This window comes from Aspergillus ruber (genome assembly GCF_000600275.1).
Source record: "Aspergillus ruber CBS 135680 unplaced genomic scaffold scaffold00007, whole genome shotgun sequence".
Lineage (NCBI taxonomy): Eukaryota > Fungi > Ascomycota > Eurotiomycetes > Eurotiales > Aspergillaceae > Aspergillus > Aspergillus ruber.
This window is the reverse complement of record NW_024467303.1, coordinates 225,415-243,672: the sequence shown is the minus strand read 5'-3', so window position 1 is coordinate 243,672 and position 18,258 is coordinate 225,415. Positions and strand designations below refer to the sequence as shown.

Below are 18,258 nucleotides of genomic sequence, written 5' to 3'. Positions count from 1 at the left end.
TCGTAATTAACCTAAGATTTCGGTTTAACTTCCCCGTAATCGTATGCGTCGAGCAGGGCGTAGTATTTCTCACTAGAGCACACTAGAAACTTGACTACTTCGAATCTAAAGCCTTCTTCTGCGCCTGTGAATATACGACTAGTTAGTCTCCTAGCAATACGGATTTTAGTGAAAACGCTATAACTTACTTATTATAAGAGTCCATTTCCTAGGAGACTATGCCCATTAATGAATAGGCTAGTAAATGAGTAGGCGGTTCATAAGACTGGGTTTCCAGATGCCTAGTATGTAAGGCGTATGTATTTACAGGTGCGAAGGAACTACACCTTCCCATCCCGAACCCCAACCACGCCCTCAACCTCCTCAGCACCACCATCCCATTCCTCCCGATACGCCCTAATCAACACCTTGACGGGTCCCGCCGAGTCAACAAATCTCTGCGCCTCAGAGACCGGAAACACATAATGCAGTATACAATACACCGCTGCGCTGATAGTGAACCCTGTCAAAAAGCAGATGTAGTACAGATGTGTGAGACCAACAGGCACGGTAAAACTTGTATTGACGCTTGCTATAAAGCCAGGCAAAGAAGGCGTGGTGCCGCATATCCACTGCGTCCTTTTCTTAGCTTCATGGTATAGTCCAGAAAGACGGAAGAATCTTACCGCAATAGCAGCCCGCCAATTCACACCATAACTATACCAATAAATGCTATCCCTCGGACTCTGCATGGGGAATAGATCTTCAACTTTGATTCTTCTCCGGTGGACCACGAGATACGATGCGATCATGATCCCGATCATCGGGCCCAGAAAAACGGAGTAGCTGCTTAGTACGGAGAGAAAAGTCGTCGCCGTGTTTACAAGTTTCCACGGATTGCAGACGACAGATAGCAATGCCGTTATATAGGCACCGCGGCGGAGGTTAATATACTTCGGAAATGTAGCGGCGAGGTCGAACCCTACTCATTGTCAGCACCCACTTGCCAGAAGGTAAAACGAGACTTACCCCCCGACAATGCATTTCCAGGAACATTAACCCCAATCTGGGAAATAGCCAGCGCAGCACCCCCAAAAAACGCCGCCGTGCGCGAACGAGACCCCCCTTGTCTGATAACCGCACCCAACAGATCAGGTAGATTCCACAAAGCCTCGCCGTACCGCTCCTGCGTAGCCGCTGTCACCAATATCCCAATAACACTGCACGCGATAGCATACATCGGACAACTAATCAGCTGGCCGAGGATAGCATCGCGAGGTCGTTTCGCAAACCGCGCGTAGTCATTCTGATTGAGAATACCAGCTGCGATACCTCCGATTGTACTCACGATCCCGAAGGCAATGTTCCACCCAGAGTAACCATCATTCTTGTCTGACATTGTATCGCCAAAGCCCCGTTCACCCATTGTTGCGAGTGACCAGATAAGCACGACAATCTCAAAGATGAGTATGATAGCTGCCGAGACGTAGAAGAAAATTTGCAATTTGTGCGGTTTAATGTATATCATTGGTAGTGAAATCACCGTAAATACGATATAGGAGACGAAATTCGCGGTCGTCATCCCCGTGGACGGGGGCATGTGGTTTGGGATTCTGGTTTCGAGAGAGGGCCAGATTGCTTGGAGGCAGACGTAGATGCATTCGCCGCCGATCCAGGCTTGGAAGGCATCTGTTCTATTAGCTTCCGCGAGGTAATATTGGGTTGTATCGAATGAACGTACACCAGACTGAAAAGTTAGTCTTGAAGAGTTATTCTGGGCCAGGACATACCAAGTGACAAAAGTATTCGATTCCACAGAACGAACTGGCTTCCATATAGACCCCAAACGTAGCGATTGACAACCGGGAATCCAACTGCACATATTAGCCCTTTTTCTTTATTCCAGATAGGGGAAATCTCACGATGATAATAGGCCCCTGGCAACGAATTCAAAACCACAAAAACCACAACCAGCAAATTGCCCACCACAATAGCAACGATGGCCTGCCACCAGGTCAAGCCATTCGCAATCAACGAACTTCCCGTCATGTACGTAGAGATATTCGAATTAATCAGAATCCCTGGTTCCCGTTAGGATTCGCCTTTTCATTTTAATCGGGGGGAATGTACAAAAGTTATGGAACGTCCAAAACCCCCATGTCCGACGGCCTGCTTCGACCGGCTTGATGTCGGTATTCATCCATCGGTTTGGGATAGAACCGCCTTCATCGTCGACTTCAAGTCGTTTGAGTATTGTGTCCAACTTCATAGTAATTTGGTGTTGTTGGAATCATCCTGTCATCCGGCTATCCGGCCATATATCAAAGCCGGCTATCAGCATCCATGCCAACTGCCATTCTGGTGTTACCTTATCTTCTGATACGTCTGCATGCCACCTACCGAAACAAGTATATCCAATAAAATGCGGGGTTGCATATCTCTACCAGATAACGGCCATCATGCATATCACACCAGATGAGGAGTCGGTAATGCACGACATTTAGCGCTATCACCTCCGCACAGATATCAAGCTCCATTCTTCATACCCCGTATCCTCGCGCCTCAACCACAAGTGCCGTACAGCAAGAAATCTGGCTCAAGAAACCAAAATCCCAAAATGAAAGCCTACCGCATCGGCGTCGACGTCGGCGGCACCAACACTGACGCTGCCATCATCGACATCACAGCTACAGACACACCATCCCGGGGTGTCTGCGCATCGAGTAAAACGCCAACGACATCTGATGTGACGACTGGTATTCATACAATCATCGAGAATGTTCTAACGGAGACAGGAGTTGATCGCGGGGATGTGCTGAGTGTGGCGGTTGGGACGACGCATTTTGTGAATGCGGTTGTGCAGGCTGATAGGAGGTTGTTGAGTCGGGTTGCTGTTGTTAGATTGTGTGGGCCCTTTACTCGACAGGTATGCATTTGCTTGAATGATTATGAGGATGTGGTCTGATATGGTGATGATAGGTACCTCCGTGGACGGATTTCCCTCCTACTTTGAAAAGCATCATAGGAGGGCCCGTATTCTATCTCGACGGCGGTATGTCAAAGTCACCCTTTTTATCAGCCCAACTAACAATCCAGGCCTCGAAATTGACAGCCGCGAAATTTCATCTTTAAACCCGGACCAAATCAAATCCACAGTCAAAAGCATCCAAGACGCCGGGATCGCACGAGTAGCTGTAGTCGGCGTCTTCTCTCCAATGGATCACCGCGGTCTTCATGAAGAGACCTGCAAGAGGCTAATGCTCGAACTCGATCCGACACTATCAGTCGTATGCTCTCATGCAATCGGGGGAATTGGACTTTTGGAACGTGAGAATGCGACTATTCTGAATGCCTCGATTCTCACTCTGGCGCGACGGACTGTTAGTGCTTTCTGTCGGGCCATGGCGCAACTACATCTAGAATGTCCGCTATACCTCACTCAGAATGATGGTACTTTAACCGATGCCGCGACGGCTGCGGAATTGCCTATTAAGACCTTTGCTAGCGGTCCTACAAACAGCATGACTGGTGCGGCATATCTAGCCAGTCTGGATAAAGGCATTGCGAGCCATCTACGCTCCGATACGCAGGTCCTCGTCGTCGACGTGGGAGGCACAACAAGCGATGTATGTGCATTGCTTCCCTCTGGCTTCCCGCGTCAGGCACCAAACTTTGTCGAAGTCGGGGGTGTGCGAACGGCATTTTCCATGCCGGAGGTGCTGTCCATTGGACTTGGGGGAGGCAGCCGTGTGGTACTTGATGAGACAACCGGCAATGTCAATGTGGGGCCGGAGTCCGTCGGACATAGTCTTAACAGCCAGGCGATGGTGTTCGGAGGTAATACATTAACAGCTACTGATATTGTTGTCGCATCGGGTAAAGCAGAGATCGGTGACTCGGCTAGAGTCCAGCATCTACCGTCTTCACTAGTCACCACCGCGCGAGCACAGATCAAGAAAATACTCGAACGTGCTGTGGATGACATGAAAGTCTCAGAACTACCAGTCACCCTCCTCCTAGTCGGAGGCGGCTCAGTAGTTCAAATGGACCCATTAGACGGAGTATCAGAGTGCATAACACCTCCACACCACGACTCAGCCAATGCAGTAGGTGCCGCTATTGCCAAGGTTGCTGGTGAGATTGATATCATCGAGGTTCTGGCGGATCGCGACCAAAAGGCTGTGCTTGAGCAGGCCAAGAAAAAAGCTATGGAAGTAGCAGTAGCCAGAGGTGCAGACCGGGGGGATGTCAAGATTGTCGAGGTTGACCAGATTCCTTTGCAGTATGTCACTAACAAAGCTACGCGACTGGTTATTAAGGCTGTTGGGAAGCTGGCGCCGCCAAATCCTGACGGCGCCGTTACCTCTGGGCCAGTTGTGAATGAGTTTGAAGACGAACTGGAGGAAGTTGACGGGCACCAGGAAAAGCCGGATACAGTATCTACCGTCAAGCACGCAGCATACACGAACATCCAAGCCTACCGGCCCGACGTTCGGAATAAAGTCTGGTATCTCTCTCCCCTCGACCTCGAATTCATCGCCACCGGAACAGGTGTCTTAGGCACAGGAGGAGGCGGTCCATCTCGCCTCCAGTACCTCCACTGTCTCGAGTATTTCCGCAATCCACAATACAAAGGAACAATGCGAGTCATCGCACCAGAAAGCCTTGCAGACTCTGACGTCTGCGTATTTGGCTCATGGTACGGAGCACCAAGTGTCTCCGGCGAACGGATTCCAGCCGGCGATGAGTTAATGACAGCTATTGACTTCTCGGTCAAGATATCTGGTTATAATCATTTTGAAGCTATCGTAGCAGATGAAATAGGTGGTGGAAATGGGTTGGCTGCGTTTCCGTCGAGCGCTTATTATGATATTCCTGTGGTGGATGGTGATTTGATGGGTCGTGCTTACCCGACTATTGAGCATGGTAGGTCTGCATATTTGACTGCAACGGGTTGGGCATTTACTGACTGTCAGGCACGCCATATGTATATGGCCATTCAATCGTTCCTTGTACAGTCGCAGACGGCAAGGGGAATGCAGCTGTAGTCATGGTACGCATTACTTTATGGAAGACAACATCAATGCTAACCCCCTTTAGCAAGCTGAATCGAATCGACGAATCGAGACCATGTTGAGATCGCAATGCGTGGACTTGGGTAACAAGGTAGCCGTCTCTGCCACTCCGTTGACCGGCGACGTGATCAAGCAATATGCAATTCCGAACACGGTGTCGCAAGCGTGGTATATCGGGCGTGCTATCCATCAAGCACGGAAGTCGAAGAAGAATATCATCCAGGCTATTGTAAGTGCATCGCTTCGGTACGATGGATCATCGCTGATAGTGGCAGTTCGATACGACTCTCGGAAAAGTCCTCTACGCAGGCAAGGTAGTCCACGTGCAGCGCGACGTGAGTCGAGGATACACCGTCGGCCAATGCACAATAGCACCCCTTCGAAATGACGAGAAGGAAGATCTCAGTCAGTCTGATAGCACCGAAGAAACCCGTAATCTGGTCGTTCCTTTCCAGAATGAATTCCTGTACGCAGGATATTCCGACCCCGCGAATCCAGAGGGAGAACTAGACATCATCTGCACAGTACCAGATCTCATCTCTATTCTAGGAACTGACGGCGAGGCAATTGGGTCTCCTGAGCTGCGATACGGTCTCAAAGTCAGCGTGATTGCCATGGCAGCCCATCCGCTATGGACAGGTGATGAAAGGGGGTTACGAGTCGGAGGCCCCGAAGGATTCGGCCTGGACATGCCATGGAAGAAATTGGGTGAATACCAGAAACCAAAGAGTGTAGTAGAAGAGTTCAACAAATAACCAGATAGTCACATGAAGCCCTTATAGCTAGCCCTCGGATGATGCCCTATACCCTATTACCCTAAGCGGAGGCGCATACCGATTCCTCATGAGACGACGCGTCGTCTGGTCTGTATAACTGATAGTCGCAGCGCCAGCAGGGGATCATTGCAGATCATAGCAAGGAGCACGATGATCATTTCATAACTGATATGAGCTGATGAAGCCAGATGGCACAGGGCAAGCCCTGGTGCTGTGGCCACCGTATTTAGTGGCGCTCCATCATTGCTTCACCTTCTCCCAGACTAGATGGACAACATCCCCTGGTCCACTACTCCGTACAGCACAGCACTAATAGAAAATGTCGCTAGGACCGCAAATCGAACTACCCTCAGGTCGCACGTCGCCGTCGCTGTCGACCACACCTGCGACACCAGCTACTGGCGCGCAAACCCCCGATCCATTGCTAGGTCAGAGTGCCAAAAACCACACCGTGGACGCGGATACCCTGGCGCAGAGCGTCTCTCGCATGCAGAACCCCGAGAATGAGTCCTACGAGCTCGAGCATCGCCGACGAAAGTTATCGCACGCTGTTGAATTCACAGAGACCGGTACAGCTACATCCACAGGCGCAGACGCAAATGAAGCCGGCACGCCATCGCCACCAAGTGGATCGGGCGTCCCCCCAGAACTACGCAATTTCACCTCCGAGATAATTCTGATCATGGTCTGCTCGGCCGGACTCATGTTCTTTTCGTTCCTGCTAGGCGATATACTTGTGGTGCAGCAACAATTCCGGGCCGCACTGGGAATCAAAAACACCGAACTCCCGTGGCTAGTCGGTGCGTTCAACGTCGCCAATGGCTTGTCAGTCGTGGTCTCAGGATCCCTGACGGACCTTACGCCGCCGAAGCTCCTGATGGTGGGTGCGTTTGCGTGGCTGATGGTGTGGAACATTGTGGGCGCGTTCTCGCTGCATCCGTCGCGATATATATTGTTTTTTGTGATGCGTGCGATGCAGGGGCTTGCCATCGGCGTGCTTGTCTCGGGGAGTATGAGCATCCTGGGCCGTGTGTATAAGCCTGGGATTCGCAAGAATAGAGTGTTCTCGGCCATGTCGGCGACAGCGCCGTTCGGGTTCTCGCTGGGCGCGCTGCAGGGGGGTGCATTGAAGGCGCATCTGCCGTGGATCTTCGGGACCAATGCCATTCTCACGGGATTATGCTGCATTGCTGCATACTTTACAATCCCTGAACTGCGACCAGTCGCCGACTCGGCAGACAAGGAAGCGCCCACGCTACGACAATTCGACTGGATCGGCGGAATCCTCGCGGTCGTGGGATGCGTGTGCCTTCTCTTCGGCCTGACGCAGGGATCCGTGACCTCCTGGTCCCCATACACCTACGCCATGGTGGTCATTGGCATCCTCGCACTCATCGGCTTCTTCTTCTATGAATCGCGCGTCGCCCGCCCGCTAATCCCAACCACCCTCTGGAAAACCAAAGGTTTCACCCCGCTCATGATCGCCTATTTCCTCGGCTTCGGGTCCTTCTTCGGCGCCTGGCAATTCTACGCGATCCAATTCTGGCTGCACATCCAACACGCAACCCCCATCGCAGTGGCCCTTTACCACATCCCAAACGCCGTCGTGGGGGTCTTCGCAACATGGCTCGTCAGCCGCACACTGCACATCCTGCCAGGCCACTATATCTATGCAACCTCCATGATCGCATTCACCATGGGACCGGCCTTTTTCCTCCCGCAAACCCCCAACACAATCTACTGGGCCCTCTCCTTCCCAGGCGTGGCACTAGTGACCTTCGGTCCTGACCTGGCCTTCGCAGCGGCCTCGATCTTCATCACCAGCAACGTACAGCGCTCCTACCAAGGCAGCGCGGGGAGTCTCCTGGTGACGAATCAGAACCTCTCGTCTGCGATCTTGACCAGTGTGGCTGATGCAATCGGGGCGAAGGTGGACATGGGTCCGACGGGGGAGATCGGGTTGAAGGGGTTGCGGGCGATCTGGTGGTTTGCGCTGGCGACACAGTTGACTGCTGCTTTGATTACGGTGGTTTGGGTAAGGATTCCGAAGGAGGAGGAGAAGGAGCATGTTACTTAGGCTTGTTTTTGTTTATATGGATGGGTATCTCATTATGCTTATGTTTATGGTTATGGTTGTATGTACATGTATCGTATCATCATATCGTTACTCGTCAATCATAGAGTGAGCAATTGCTCAAGCACTGTGTCCCTCTTAACCCTCGCCAACTCCAACGCCTCGCCAGCACCCTGTCGAGCACCATTGTACAGCATAGCCGTCGTTAATCCCACATTTTCCCTGGCAACAGCCTTCACCAACAAACCTCGCTCATTTACATCAGCACCATGGTCAACCAGACACCGCGCAATAGCAAACTGTCGACTCTTGAGCGCCCAGCATAGCGGCGAGATCTTCCCCTTGCGCTTTCCAGATAGCTTGACAAGGGCGTTCGGGTCTGCACCGTGATCAAGTAGAATTGTTGCGATGCATACATTTCCTGCGGCGATTGTATGGTACAAGAGTGATGAATTGGCACGGCCAAACCGGATATTCGGATCCGCACCGTGGGCAAGGAGATTTCGAACAAGCGATATCTCCCGATACTTCACGGCCAGAGCAAGCGGCGTCACTCCCTTCCCAGTCTTACCCGAGAGCGAAACAGACTGACAATTCGGGTTGACTCTATGCTCAAGCAGAACCTCCACCAGTCCATAATGAAACCGCTTCATCGCTGCCAATATGACTGGCATGACTTCACTCTCAGCGTCCAACGGTGCTAGAACACCCGTATCTGCACCATGCGTTAATAACGTCTGCGTCGCGGGGATACTATCCGAAAGCACCGCCCACCATAAAGGCGTCTGGCCGACGCGGTTTGCAGCGTTGATGTCTGCACCATGCGCGAGAAGACATTCGATTGCTTCGATGCGCTCTTCCCAGACTGCGAGTGCGAGGGGTGTTCGACCAATGGAATCTCGTCGTTCGATTTCTGCCGGGGCGTAGTTGAGCAGGAGGGAGATGATGTGGGGATTATCCTGGCTGACTGCCCAGAAAATCGGGGTAAATAGTTGAGGATGGTGACTTGTTATCGTGAGATCTGCGTTTCCTTCCGTGATGAGGACGCGGATGGCGTCGAGTTGGTTGGCCTGTATGGCTTTGACGAGGGGCGTTGTGCCTCGGCGGATGGTGTTCACGTCTGCGCCGTTGTGGAGGAGAGTCCGTACTGCTGGGATATGGCCGTGTACAGCAGCAAGACTTAGTGGGCTGTTACATGCAGCTTGCGGGACGTTGATATCCACGCCGTGGTGTAGGAGGAGTTCGATTGCGGGTACGTGGCCGTGGTTTGCGGCTTTCATTATCGGTGTGCTGAGACAGTGGCAGGGTGTTAACCTCTTCGGTTTTCTTAATGTTGTATTTGTGTTGCTGAGTGTTGTCGTGTGGATATCCGCGCCGTGCTGGATTAGCAGGTCCATGATGTCGACATATCCCCCCGCCGCAGCATGAACAAGCGGCGATGCTAGTGAAGTCACGCAGTTTGATCTTTTCTCTACTCGTTCCAGTATATTTGCCATTATCCTCATGGCGTTTTTAGTTCTTCTGAACCCTCGGCGAGGGCCGCGGCAGATGGTCGTGGTGTTCACGTCGGCGTTGTGGGAGAGTAATTTGCGGACAACGGGCTCGTGGCCGTATAGCGATGCCCATAGGAGGGCACTGCTGTGTGAATAGCGAACATTGTGTTGGTAAAGTGTATTGTTGAGGAAGTATAACGAGGAGTTGGTCTGGAGGAGAGCGTTCAAGGCGGATTCGGGAAGAAAGTCGGCGATCGAGAGAAGCAGATCCGGAGGGAGATCGAGGAGCGCCATGTTGTCGAATACGTGTGGTTTGCGGGCACAAGCAGTCAGGCACCCGTCATATACTCAAGCCCCAGCGACTGACGTGGCGTAGATTGGGTTGCTGTTGGGTCGGAGCTGTACTTGTATAGCCTCGACCGACACACAAGTAATCGTATGACTGCAAACAATCCCACTCACTCACAATTGCACCTCGTACTTTCTACACAACGTACGTACTCGCAGCAATTAATATACCACCCTTTCTCCACCCTGCACCCCATCATAATGCATCCCCATAAGCCATGCCGACCCCTCTGTAGTGCCTGATTACGAACCCTTCGCTCGCATTGGCTGATTTTCGCGCGCGAGCAGCGCTATGGCCAGAAAATCAATGAGGCTTATACACTAGAGCTGCAGGTCGTATCGCCTACGGAGTTATTCTAGGTTGTGGTGCGCCTCCCGCGGGATCTCTATTAAAAAGGATTGTATTTTGGTTTTTCCGTTTTGGTTAGTTTCCAATTTAGGTAGTTCACGTGGTATGATGTCATTTCCTAGTACTATGCACTTCTATCTACAAGTACGTACCTCCATAAGAGCTAGTATGACAGGTCGTTCAACTCCAGAAGTGAATTTTGTACTATAGGGGAACATGGTGGCCGAGGTTCACTCTTGGATTAGCGAAACGACATGGATATTCACGTTTGCTCGAAGCGTGGGATTCCGCCAAGGCTCCTTAGGCTGACTGCAAATGATATGCCATTAATATGTCAATTATCCCCGGATATTGGAGGATGCCAATGATTCGTTGACATCGAACCTCCTTATAAGCGTACATCAATATGGCCATGCATTAATCTCTGCAAAGTATTGCGGATCGTTGGAAAAGCAGCGGTGGGATATTTTTACCTGGCAAGTGTCAGCATTGGAATGCTATAAGTGAAACGGATGAGAAAGCTCTCACGTCGTAAATATCGTGGACCATGCTTATAGGGATAGGGTCCGTTGAGAGACCATCCCAATCGTTCATCACCAGTATAAACATTTGAATATCCATCACCATGGGATAATTCGCACCGGGTACCAGGACACGCTCAAACCTGCCCTTGTCTACTTGCTTTGGGGTGGTGGTATCTTCATCAAAATATTCCCAGGGCATCTGTGTAGATAGTTTCAATATTGCCATCTCCCAAGTTCGAGCTGGCGGCAGTTGGACCCTGGTGTAGATTGGCATTTGGACTTTGGTCCAATAGTGGTTACCTACATAAAATTCGACAGCCCACGAAGCCTCTCCCATAGTCCCAAAGCAAAAGCCGTATTTTGCTCATTGCTTGGCCGGACAAACTGCAAGGATATGCTCTCCATTGGTTCTTAGTCACGGCATCAGAACGCTGCATCTCGAAAACAGTCTGCATTAAGTTTTCTCAAGAACAGTGAGACAGCTTTGAGGACATCGGCTTGACACGCACAGGGTAAGTAAATCTGTCATGGTAATAACATGCGACTGTGAATTTACTTTGAACAAGAGGGAAGGAAGAAGCACTAGTAGAGTAACTGTATACCAAAGGCCAAATGGCCGTTGGCCTTGAGGTTCAACTTTCCATTCTCCAGCTTCACTCTCTATGGAATAGACATCGACTCGCTCAAACCTAATAGTAGACGTAGGGCACCCAGAAGAGAGAGCAGTCAGGGTTTTATCTGCGACGAGTACCACTTGGTATTACATCTCTCTTCTCCTCTTCTGCTGGGTCAGCCTTCTGTGCTGGCGAATGAATTTGTGGGAGAATAGCACCCTGCCTGTCGCGATTTTCGCTCTCACCCTCACCATCACCATATTCTCGTCCCACCCCAGCCTGGTTTCTCCCGCTGTCACGAATCATTCACGTGGTACGATAAATATCACGACAGAAAGACGCGTCAGAAACCCCCTCCTGCATCAAGGTTTTGTACACAATGCGGGCCGCATCCATATCCATGCAATGCTAATCTAAAGCCTTTCAGAAAGATACGTGACGTACGGAATCCCGCAAGCTGGCAGGCACTGACGAGGTGGAACTGCTCATTCCCAAGATGGGGATCTTGTTTGTCCCTATAGAGCAAGCAGAGAGGTAATCCAGGGATGGGGCCGTCTCTTGAAGTCGGAATCTACGAAATTTATTGACTGTCAGGCGTCTTGTCTGCCAGTTTTTGAGCAGCAGGCAGCCTTAGTCGGGTCGGGACATGAAAGCCCATGGCCGGCAAAGTGTAATACCTTGCAGGTTGGTAGATGGTTCAGGACGTCGTCGGTGTGCGTTAGTTCGTCTATGGTGGTGAGATTCATTAGGTCGCACAGTGACTTTATCACTGCAGCTTCCTCAGAAGTGAAGGGAAGAGGGGTCTGGTTTGGAGTTTGGGGCATAGAGATTACCAGAACCCTATCAAATGCGGATCGGCTGGGAACCAGCTACTCGGCGCTGAGGTCATGAAGCGTGGCGATCAAGTCAGTCAATTTGGAAGAGGCTTGTCATTGTACCCTAGTATGCAGTAGATGGACAGTAGCAAAATAATTCCTCACTTCTGGAAAAGTGACTTCAATATAAGAACATGGGGAAAGAATCGCATCCCAGAGCCTAGGGGAGATGAGCGTGATATGTCGAGCCTTGTCGGAGCCTTGTCTGGCACAGCCTTACAACCTGGTTGAGTATCCCAGTGTAATATTACCCTGGGATAGTCTTCAGCAGAGTATATCATTTTAAACAAATGGATTGGCCATGGTGTCATCGTCATTTGTGCCTGTTAAAGACTTCAGAATGCCAATACGTAAAACCTAGCAGGTACATTGTGGCCTATAACTTCCCACCAATCCATCTTTTAATAACTCCCACCAATCCCTCAATCTCCTCCTCCGTATTCCCAGCATGCACACACACCCTAACCCTCTCCTGCCCTTTGGGCACCGTCGGAGCCATGATTGCCCGTACCACGAATCCCCCTTTCTGGCACGCCTCCGCTAGTTGTCGCGGATACGGAGTGCGGAGGGAGAGAATGGGCGATGAAGGCGAGTGGTCGAGTTGGACGTGTCCGGGGTTTAGCTTGAGGAGAAGTTGGCGGATGTGGTGGATGAGATGTTGGAGGGTTTGGCGGTGCTGTATTGTCAGTATACAGCATGTATGTAAGCCTGCAGGGGACGTACTGGTTCGACATGGCCCTCTGACAGAAGCTCGTAGGCGGCGCGGATAGAAGCGAGATATGGATATCCCAGAGCCGTGGTATAGATCAGACTGCGGGCGTAGTTGATCAGGTAGTCGCGAGTATCTGACGAGCAGAGCACAATCGCTTCAAGTCGTCAGCACCATCAATCAACATCCAAGAAAAGCAACATACCTCCATGACTAGCCAACGCCTTCCCAAACGTATGCACCCGAATCAACATCCGCTCTTCAAGCCCCAACTCCTGCAAAACACCAGCCCCCTTGGGTCCCAAAACTCCCGTAGCATGCGCCTCATCAACAAGAAAATACGCATTCCCAGCTGGCAACAACTCATCAACAACACGCACAATCTCCCTTATCGGTGCAACATCCCCATCCATGCTGTAAACACTCTCAAACGCAACAAACACATTGCTTTCCCCACTCGCGATCCCGGGATCCCGCCGTATCCGCTCCTCCAATTTCTGCCCCAGACTCACCGGGCAGCTATGCGAGAAGGACTCCCGCCATCCCGCGCGGGATAACCGCATTCCCTCGTGCGCGCTGGCGTGGATGTGTTCATCGTACAGGATGCCGTCGCCGGGCTGCGGGACGGACGAAAGCACGCCTACATTTGCGTCGAAGCCGGAATTGAAGAGGAGGCCGGCTGGTGCGTTGTGGAAGGCTGCGATGAAGTGTTCGAGTTCCTCTGTGAAGGGAGAATTGCCGTCGAGGAGACGTGAACCGCCGCTGGCGAATGGGTAGTTTGGCGGAGCTTGGTTTAGGAGAGAAAGGAATCTCTCACGAAAGAGAGGAGAAGTCGACAGCGAGAGAAAATCATTGGAAGAGAAATCGACGGCATTGGGAGCGCGGAGAGTCAACTGGCGACGAGACGATTTGGACTGGCGCTTTTGGAGAGCGCTGCGAAAGGCGTCATGGAGAGCCATTATACTAGCATGTCATATTGAAGGTTTTAGAATTGATTGATTGATTGATAAGAACTAATAGATAACTAGCCTAAGGTCCACTAGTTATTTCTTCCTCCCGGTGAATTGACTGCCCCTCAACCTCGGTACAGAGTACATACTGCCACTATGACTCTCTGGCGCTCTTTGCGCGCTCTCCAGGTCTACGGCGCCAATACAGACGTGGGCAAAACAATTGTGTCGACAATCCTATGTCGGTCTATCCAGCGCCAGAATCAGCGAGCTGCTTTCCTCAAGCCGGTGTCAACGGGTGACCTGAGCGAGGCCGACGATGGCCATTTGCGGCGCTTCGGAGCGGGCACCGTCACCCGCTGTTTGTATCAGTTTGACGAGCCTGTGAGCCCTCATTTGGCTGTCAATGAGGATGTAAGTATACAATTCTATTCAATTGGCAAGAAAGAGGTGCTGATAATGTAGATTAACGACGACACCCTCCTCCGCCGCATCTCCAGCACCCTCTCCGACTGGCACAGCACCGGAATCAACCTCTCCCTCGTCGAAACAGCCGGAGGCGTCCATTCCCCCGGCCCCAATGGCAATTCCCAGGCCGATCTATACCGTCCGCTACGCCTCCCCATCGTGCTGATTGCCGACAGTCGACTGGGAGGTATCTCCTCGTCCATCTCCGCCTACGAGTCGCTCGTGCTGCGGGGCTACGACGTGCAGTCGGTGCTGCTCTTCCGCGACGATTACTACCAGAACCACCGATACCTCCGTGATTACTTCGAGCGCAAGAATATATCCCTCCGACCGTTACCGGGGCCGCCGGGCAGGGAGGAGAGCGCCGCCCGGGATGAGGAGAATATGGACAGGTACTACGAGGGTGTCGCGCGGGGGGATGATATCGCCAGTCTGCTGGAGGAGATGGGAGAGAAACACAAGGAGCGGTTGGAGCGGTTGGACGGCATGGCAGACCGGGCGCACGAGCTGGTCTGGTACCCCTTCACGCAGCACCAGGGAATGACGGCCAAGGACATCGGAGTGATCGACTCAGCCTACGGCGACAACTTCCAAGTGTATTCCAAATCCGACGCCCAAAATGAACAGCTGCGACCGGCCTTTGACGGCTCGGCTTCGTGGTGGACACAAGGTTTGGGACACGGGAATCCCGATTTGTCGCTGTCTGCAGCGTATGCCGCTGGTCGCTACGGACATGTCATGTTCGCAGGAAACGTGCACGAGCCTGCATTGCAGCTAGCCGAGCGACTCCTGCAGACGCTCGACAACCCGCGTCTGCAGAAGGTGTTTTATACCGACAATGGCAGCACGGGCATGGAGGTGGCTGTCAAGATGGGACTACGGGCGGCATCTGTGCGATACGGCTGGGACGCGCGACAGGATTCGATCCAGATCCTGGGATTGAAGGGAAGCTACCATGGAGATACAATGGGAGTGATGGACTGTTCGGAGCCGTCGACGTATAACCAGAAGGTCGAGTGGTATCGCGGTCGGGGGTACTGGTTCGACTTTCCGCTGGTGACGATGGTGAACGGGGTCTGGAAAGTGCAGATGGGTGGTTTGGGGGATGTCCTGGGGTCTGATTTGGAGTTCTCGTCGTTACAGGCTGTTTTCGACCTGGATGCGCGAGTGCGATCGGAGGCTGCTCAGCGGTACCGCGAGTTCATCCACCGGAGTATCCAGGAACAGGTGCAGAGGGGGGTGAAATTCGGGGCATTGATTCTTGAGCCGGTGCTCTTAGGAGCCGGTGGAATGCTATTCTGGTACGTCGTCCCTACAGTTCTATTTTACGGATAACTAACGAAACAGCGACCCCCTGTTCCAACGATGCCTGGTCGATGTCGTGCGCTCGCAGCCAGAGCTCTTCCACCCTACGGCCCAGCAAAGCGACGGCTGGTCTGGATTGCCGGTCATCTTTGACGAGGTCTTCACCGGCCTGCACAGACTGGGCCGTCGAACCGCTGCATCATTCCTCGGTGTCCACCCTGACATCACAGTCAACGCCAAACTCCTCACCGGCGGGTTAGTGCCATTATGCACCACTCTCGCCAGCAAGGAAATCTTCGATGTCTTTTCCAGCCCTGAGAAAAGCGACGCCCTCCTTCACGGCCACAGTTACACCGCACACGCCGTGGGATGTCAAGTTGCCGTGGACACGCTGCAGACGATGGCTACCATGGAGCGTGGGGGATTCTGGGAGGCCTACCGAAGAGGTTGGCAGGAAGCGGGCGCTGTCGATCAGGGCCAAGACCAGATTGTTTGGAGCCTGTGGTCACCGGATTTGGTCACGGATTTGTCGCGCGTTGAGTCGGTCGAGGGGATCTTTGCCTTGGGGACGGTGCTAAGTATTTCCCTGCGCGATGCGGCCGGTGGAGGTATTTTCCCCTCTTCTCCTCATTCACGATGTTACTGAGCGCCAAGTGCTAATCGATGATAGGATACACCTCTACCGCGGCTAAAGGCCTCCAGCAAAAGCTCTCCGCGGCCAATGTCCACTCTCGGGTATTGGGCAATGTGCTATACCTAATGGCTAGCCTGACTACGCAACCGGCGTCTCTACGGGCACTGGAGGATTTGCTGCGGAGGAGTTTAGCGTAGTTTATAGTGGAATTACAATTAAGCATATCTAAGCGTTGGGTATTGGATTTCCGTAATAGACCTGCAGCCGCCAACTTGGTTCACCGAGCCCCTCCGATCACTGCCCATTCATTACTCACTACGGAGTATTCACCTGGTCCTCTGCCTTCTTCCTCTTCTTCATCACCTCTTCTTTCCTGCATCTTCCTCTTCACTATCATATACCATCACAATGTCTCTACGGTTACGCCCCCTCCGCCTGGCTCGCGCCTATGGCACCGTTCAAGGTCCCCCCAGTGCTGGCTCGCTGCCCAGCCGGATCCCAATGGCCCTCCAGGAAGCCACAGCAGCGAGTGCCCCTAGAACCAACTGGACCCGTGAGGAGGTCCAGCAGATTTATGAAACGCCGTTGAGTCAATTGACTTATGCTGCTGTATGTGCTCCCCTCCGCATTTGATATATACCGTTGATAATAACTGGCTGGTGATAGGCCGCCATCCACCGCCGCTTCCACGACCCCTCCGCAATCCAAATGTGCACATTAATGAACATCAAAACCGGTGGCTGCAGCGAAGACTGCAACTACTGTGCGCAGTCCTCGCGCTACAACACTGGCCTGCAAGCCACCAAAATGTCCCCCGTCGACGACGTCCTCGCCAAAGCCCGTACCGCCAAAGCAAACGGCAGCACACGGTTCTGCATGGGTGCTGCCTGGCGAGACATGCGGGGTCGCAAGACAAGTCTGAAGAACGTGAAAGCCATGATTTCCGGGATCCGCGAGATGAACATGGAAGTCTGCGTGACGCTGGGCATGATCGACGACAAACAGGCCAAGGAGCTCAAGGATGCGGGGTTGACCGCGTACAACCACAACCTGGACACCTCGCGGGAGTACTACCCGAACGTGATCACGACGCGGTCATACGATGAGCGTCTCAAGACCATCAGCCACGTCCGCGACGCTGGCATCAATGTCTGCTCGGGCGGTATCCTGGGCCTTGGCGAGGAGGACTCCGACCGCATCGGTCTGCTGCACACCATGTCGGCCCTCCCCTCGCACCCAGAATCCTTCCCCGTCAACGCCCTGGTTCCCATCCCGGGAACGCCCCTCGGCAACCGCAAGATGATCCCGTTCGACAAGATTCTGCGCACCGTTGCCGCGGCGCGAGTCGTCATGCCCAGCACCATCGTGCGTCTGGCAGCTGGCCGCGTCGCCCTCTCCGAGGAACAACAAGTCGCATGCTTCATGGCCGGTGCTAACGCCGTGTTCACGGGCGAGAAGATGTTGACTACGGACTGCAACGGCTGGGGCGAGGACCGAGTGATGTTTGAGAAATGGGGATTCTATCCCATGCAGAGCTTTGAGAAACCTGGGTTGTCGGCTGCTCAGCCACAAGCGGAGTCTTCATCTTCGTTCAAGGAGGCCCGGGCCCCGGTTGAGGGAGCTGCGCAGGACGTAGCTCGTGCATAATCGTATCTAACTAGTCGATGAATTTATTAGCACTTAGCATGTCAGCTGTCATCATGTCTGTTTCCTGTAGAACTCGTGGCTACTATAATTCTGACATTATTGTCAAAGTGTTTGTATTATCTACAGGAGCTAAGATACTCCTAGAACCAGTAATACACACCAGTCTATGCACGAGGCTGAATGCCCCAATACGAACACCCAACCTATAAGCAGGGACGACCCGACCCTTCAACCCAAACAACCAAGTAAGTCTACCATCATGCTCGAAATCCTAAAAACAACCACTCCTTCCGCCGATCTAGCATCTCCCTCGGCGGCCCACCAAACTGGACCTTCGTCCCCGGCGACACCATCATCGGCAACGTAGTTCGCAAAACACACTTCGTCACTTCGGCCGCCAGCCTAAGGATCTCTCTACAAGGCGGTACAGAAACAATC

General features: G+C 52.6%; 7 protein-coding genes across 7 annotated transcripts; 4 read left to right on the top strand and 3 right to left on the bottom strand.

Annotated features, from left to right (window-relative positions):
• Positions 1-240: 240 nt before the first annotated feature.
• On the bottom strand, positions 241-2,631 carry EURHEDRAFT_337483 (nucleobase cation symporter-1 family protein). The gene is made up of 8 exons (XM_040778388.1): positions 2,380-2,631; positions 2,110-2,285; positions 1,902-2,060; positions 1,770-1,853; positions 1,721-1,726; positions 1,009-1,668; positions 666-961; positions 241-611 (listed from the first exon to the last, which is right to left on the bottom strand). The coding sequence occupies exons 2-8, from the start codon at positions 2,246-2,248 to the stop codon at positions 321-323; spliced, it is 1,635 nt and encodes a 544-aa protein (XP_040640446.1). The 5' UTR covers positions 2,249-2,285; positions 2,380-2,631; the 3' UTR covers positions 241-320.
• Positions 2,597-5,809, top strand: EURHEDRAFT_376044 (DUF917-domain-containing protein; the record flags this gene model as incomplete). Its single annotated transcript, XM_040778809.1, has 6 exons — positions 2,597-2,905; positions 2,959-3,031; positions 3,076-4,905; positions 4,956-5,032; positions 5,080-5,283; positions 5,330-5,809. The coding sequence occupies 6 exons, from the start codon at positions 2,597-2,599 to the stop codon at positions 5,807-5,809; spliced, it is 2,973 nt and encodes a 990-aa protein (XP_040640445.1).
• Positions 5,810-6,149: 340 nt separating this feature from the next.
• EURHEDRAFT_376043 (MFS general substrate transporter) lies at positions 6,150-7,907 on the top strand (the record flags this gene model as incomplete). The annotated part of the gene is made up of 1 exon (XM_040778808.1): positions 6,150-7,907. One exon carries the CDS (start codon positions 6,150-6,152, stop codon positions 7,905-7,907), a length of 1,758 nt encoding a protein of 585 aa, XP_040640444.1.
• Positions 7,908-8,608: 701 nt separating this feature from the next.
• Positions 8,609-9,301, bottom strand: EURHEDRAFT_452505 (ankyrin repeat domain-containing protein; the record flags this gene model as incomplete). The annotated part of the gene is made up of 1 exon (XM_040784040.1): positions 8,609-9,301. A coding segment is annotated over one exon (693 nt), but the record flags the coding sequence as incomplete, so codon positions are not given.
• Positions 9,302-12,299: 2,998 nt separating this feature from the next.
• EURHEDRAFT_496674 (aminotransferase class I/II-fold pyridoxal phosphate-dependent enzyme) lies at positions 12,300-14,034 on the bottom strand. Its single transcript, XM_040785682.1, has 3 exons — positions 13,022-14,034; positions 12,831-12,973; positions 12,300-12,783 (listed from the first exon to the last, which is right to left on the bottom strand). Exons 1-3 carry the CDS (start codon positions 13,773-13,775, stop codon positions 12,484-12,486), a joined length of 1,197 nt encoding a protein of 398 aa, XP_040640442.1. The 5' UTR covers positions 13,776-14,034; the 3' UTR covers positions 12,300-12,483.
• Positions 13,649-16,476, top strand: bioDA (adenosylmethionine-8-amino-7-oxononanoate aminotransferase). Its single transcript, XM_040778387.1, has 4 exons — positions 13,649-14,180; positions 14,232-15,535; positions 15,582-16,147; positions 16,210-16,476. Exons 1-4 carry the CDS (start codon positions 13,923-13,925, stop codon positions 16,368-16,370), a joined length of 2,289 nt encoding a protein of 762 aa, XP_040640441.1. The 5' UTR covers positions 13,649-13,922; the 3' UTR covers positions 16,371-16,476.
• Positions 16,157-17,820, top strand: EURHEDRAFT_552562 (biotin synthase; the record flags this gene model as incomplete). The annotated part of the gene is made up of 2 exons (XM_040787561.1): positions 16,157-16,782; positions 16,840-17,820. Exons 1-2 carry the CDS (start codon positions 16,582-16,584, stop codon positions 17,818-17,820), a joined length of 1,182 nt encoding a protein of 393 aa, XP_040640440.1. The 5' UTR covers positions 16,157-16,581.
• Between the last annotated feature and the right edge of the window lie 438 nt (positions 17,821-18,258).

Coding starts and splice junctions, on each gene's coding strand:
- EURHEDRAFT_337483 (XM_040778388.1), bottom strand. CDS start 2,248: ATGAAGTTGGACACAATACTCAAACGACTTGAAGTCGACGATGAAGGC. Junction 1,854..1,901: donor GCCAGGGGCCTATTATCATC/GTGAGATTTCCC, acceptor TAATATGTGCAG/TTGGATTCCCGGTTGTCAAT. Junction 962..1,008: donor TGGAAATGCATTGTCGGGGG/GTAAGTCTCGTT, acceptor GACAATGAGTAG/GGTTCGACCTCGCCGCTACA.
- bioDA (XM_040778387.1), top strand. CDS start 13,923: ATGACTCTCTGGCGCTCTTTGCGCGCTCTCCAGGTCTACGGCGCCAAT. Junction 14,181..14,231: donor ATTTGGCTGTCAATGAGGAT/GTAAGTATACAA, acceptor CTGATAATGTAG/ATTAACGACGACACCCTCCT. Junction 16,148..16,209: donor GCGCGATGCGGCCGGTGGAG/GTATTTTCCCCT, acceptor AATCGATGATAG/GATACACCTCTACCGCGGCT.
- EURHEDRAFT_496674 (XM_040785682.1), bottom strand. CDS start 13,775: ATGGCTCTCCATGACGCCTTTCGCAGCGCTCTCCAAAAGCGCCAGTCC. Junction 12,974..13,021: donor GGCGTTGGCTAGTCATGGAG/GTATGTTGCTTT, acceptor GACGACTTGAAG/CGATTGTGCTCTGCTCGTCA. Junction 12,784..12,830: donor CAGAGGGCCATGTCGAACCA/GTACGTCCCCTG, acceptor CTGACAATACAG/CACCGCCAAACCCTCCAACA.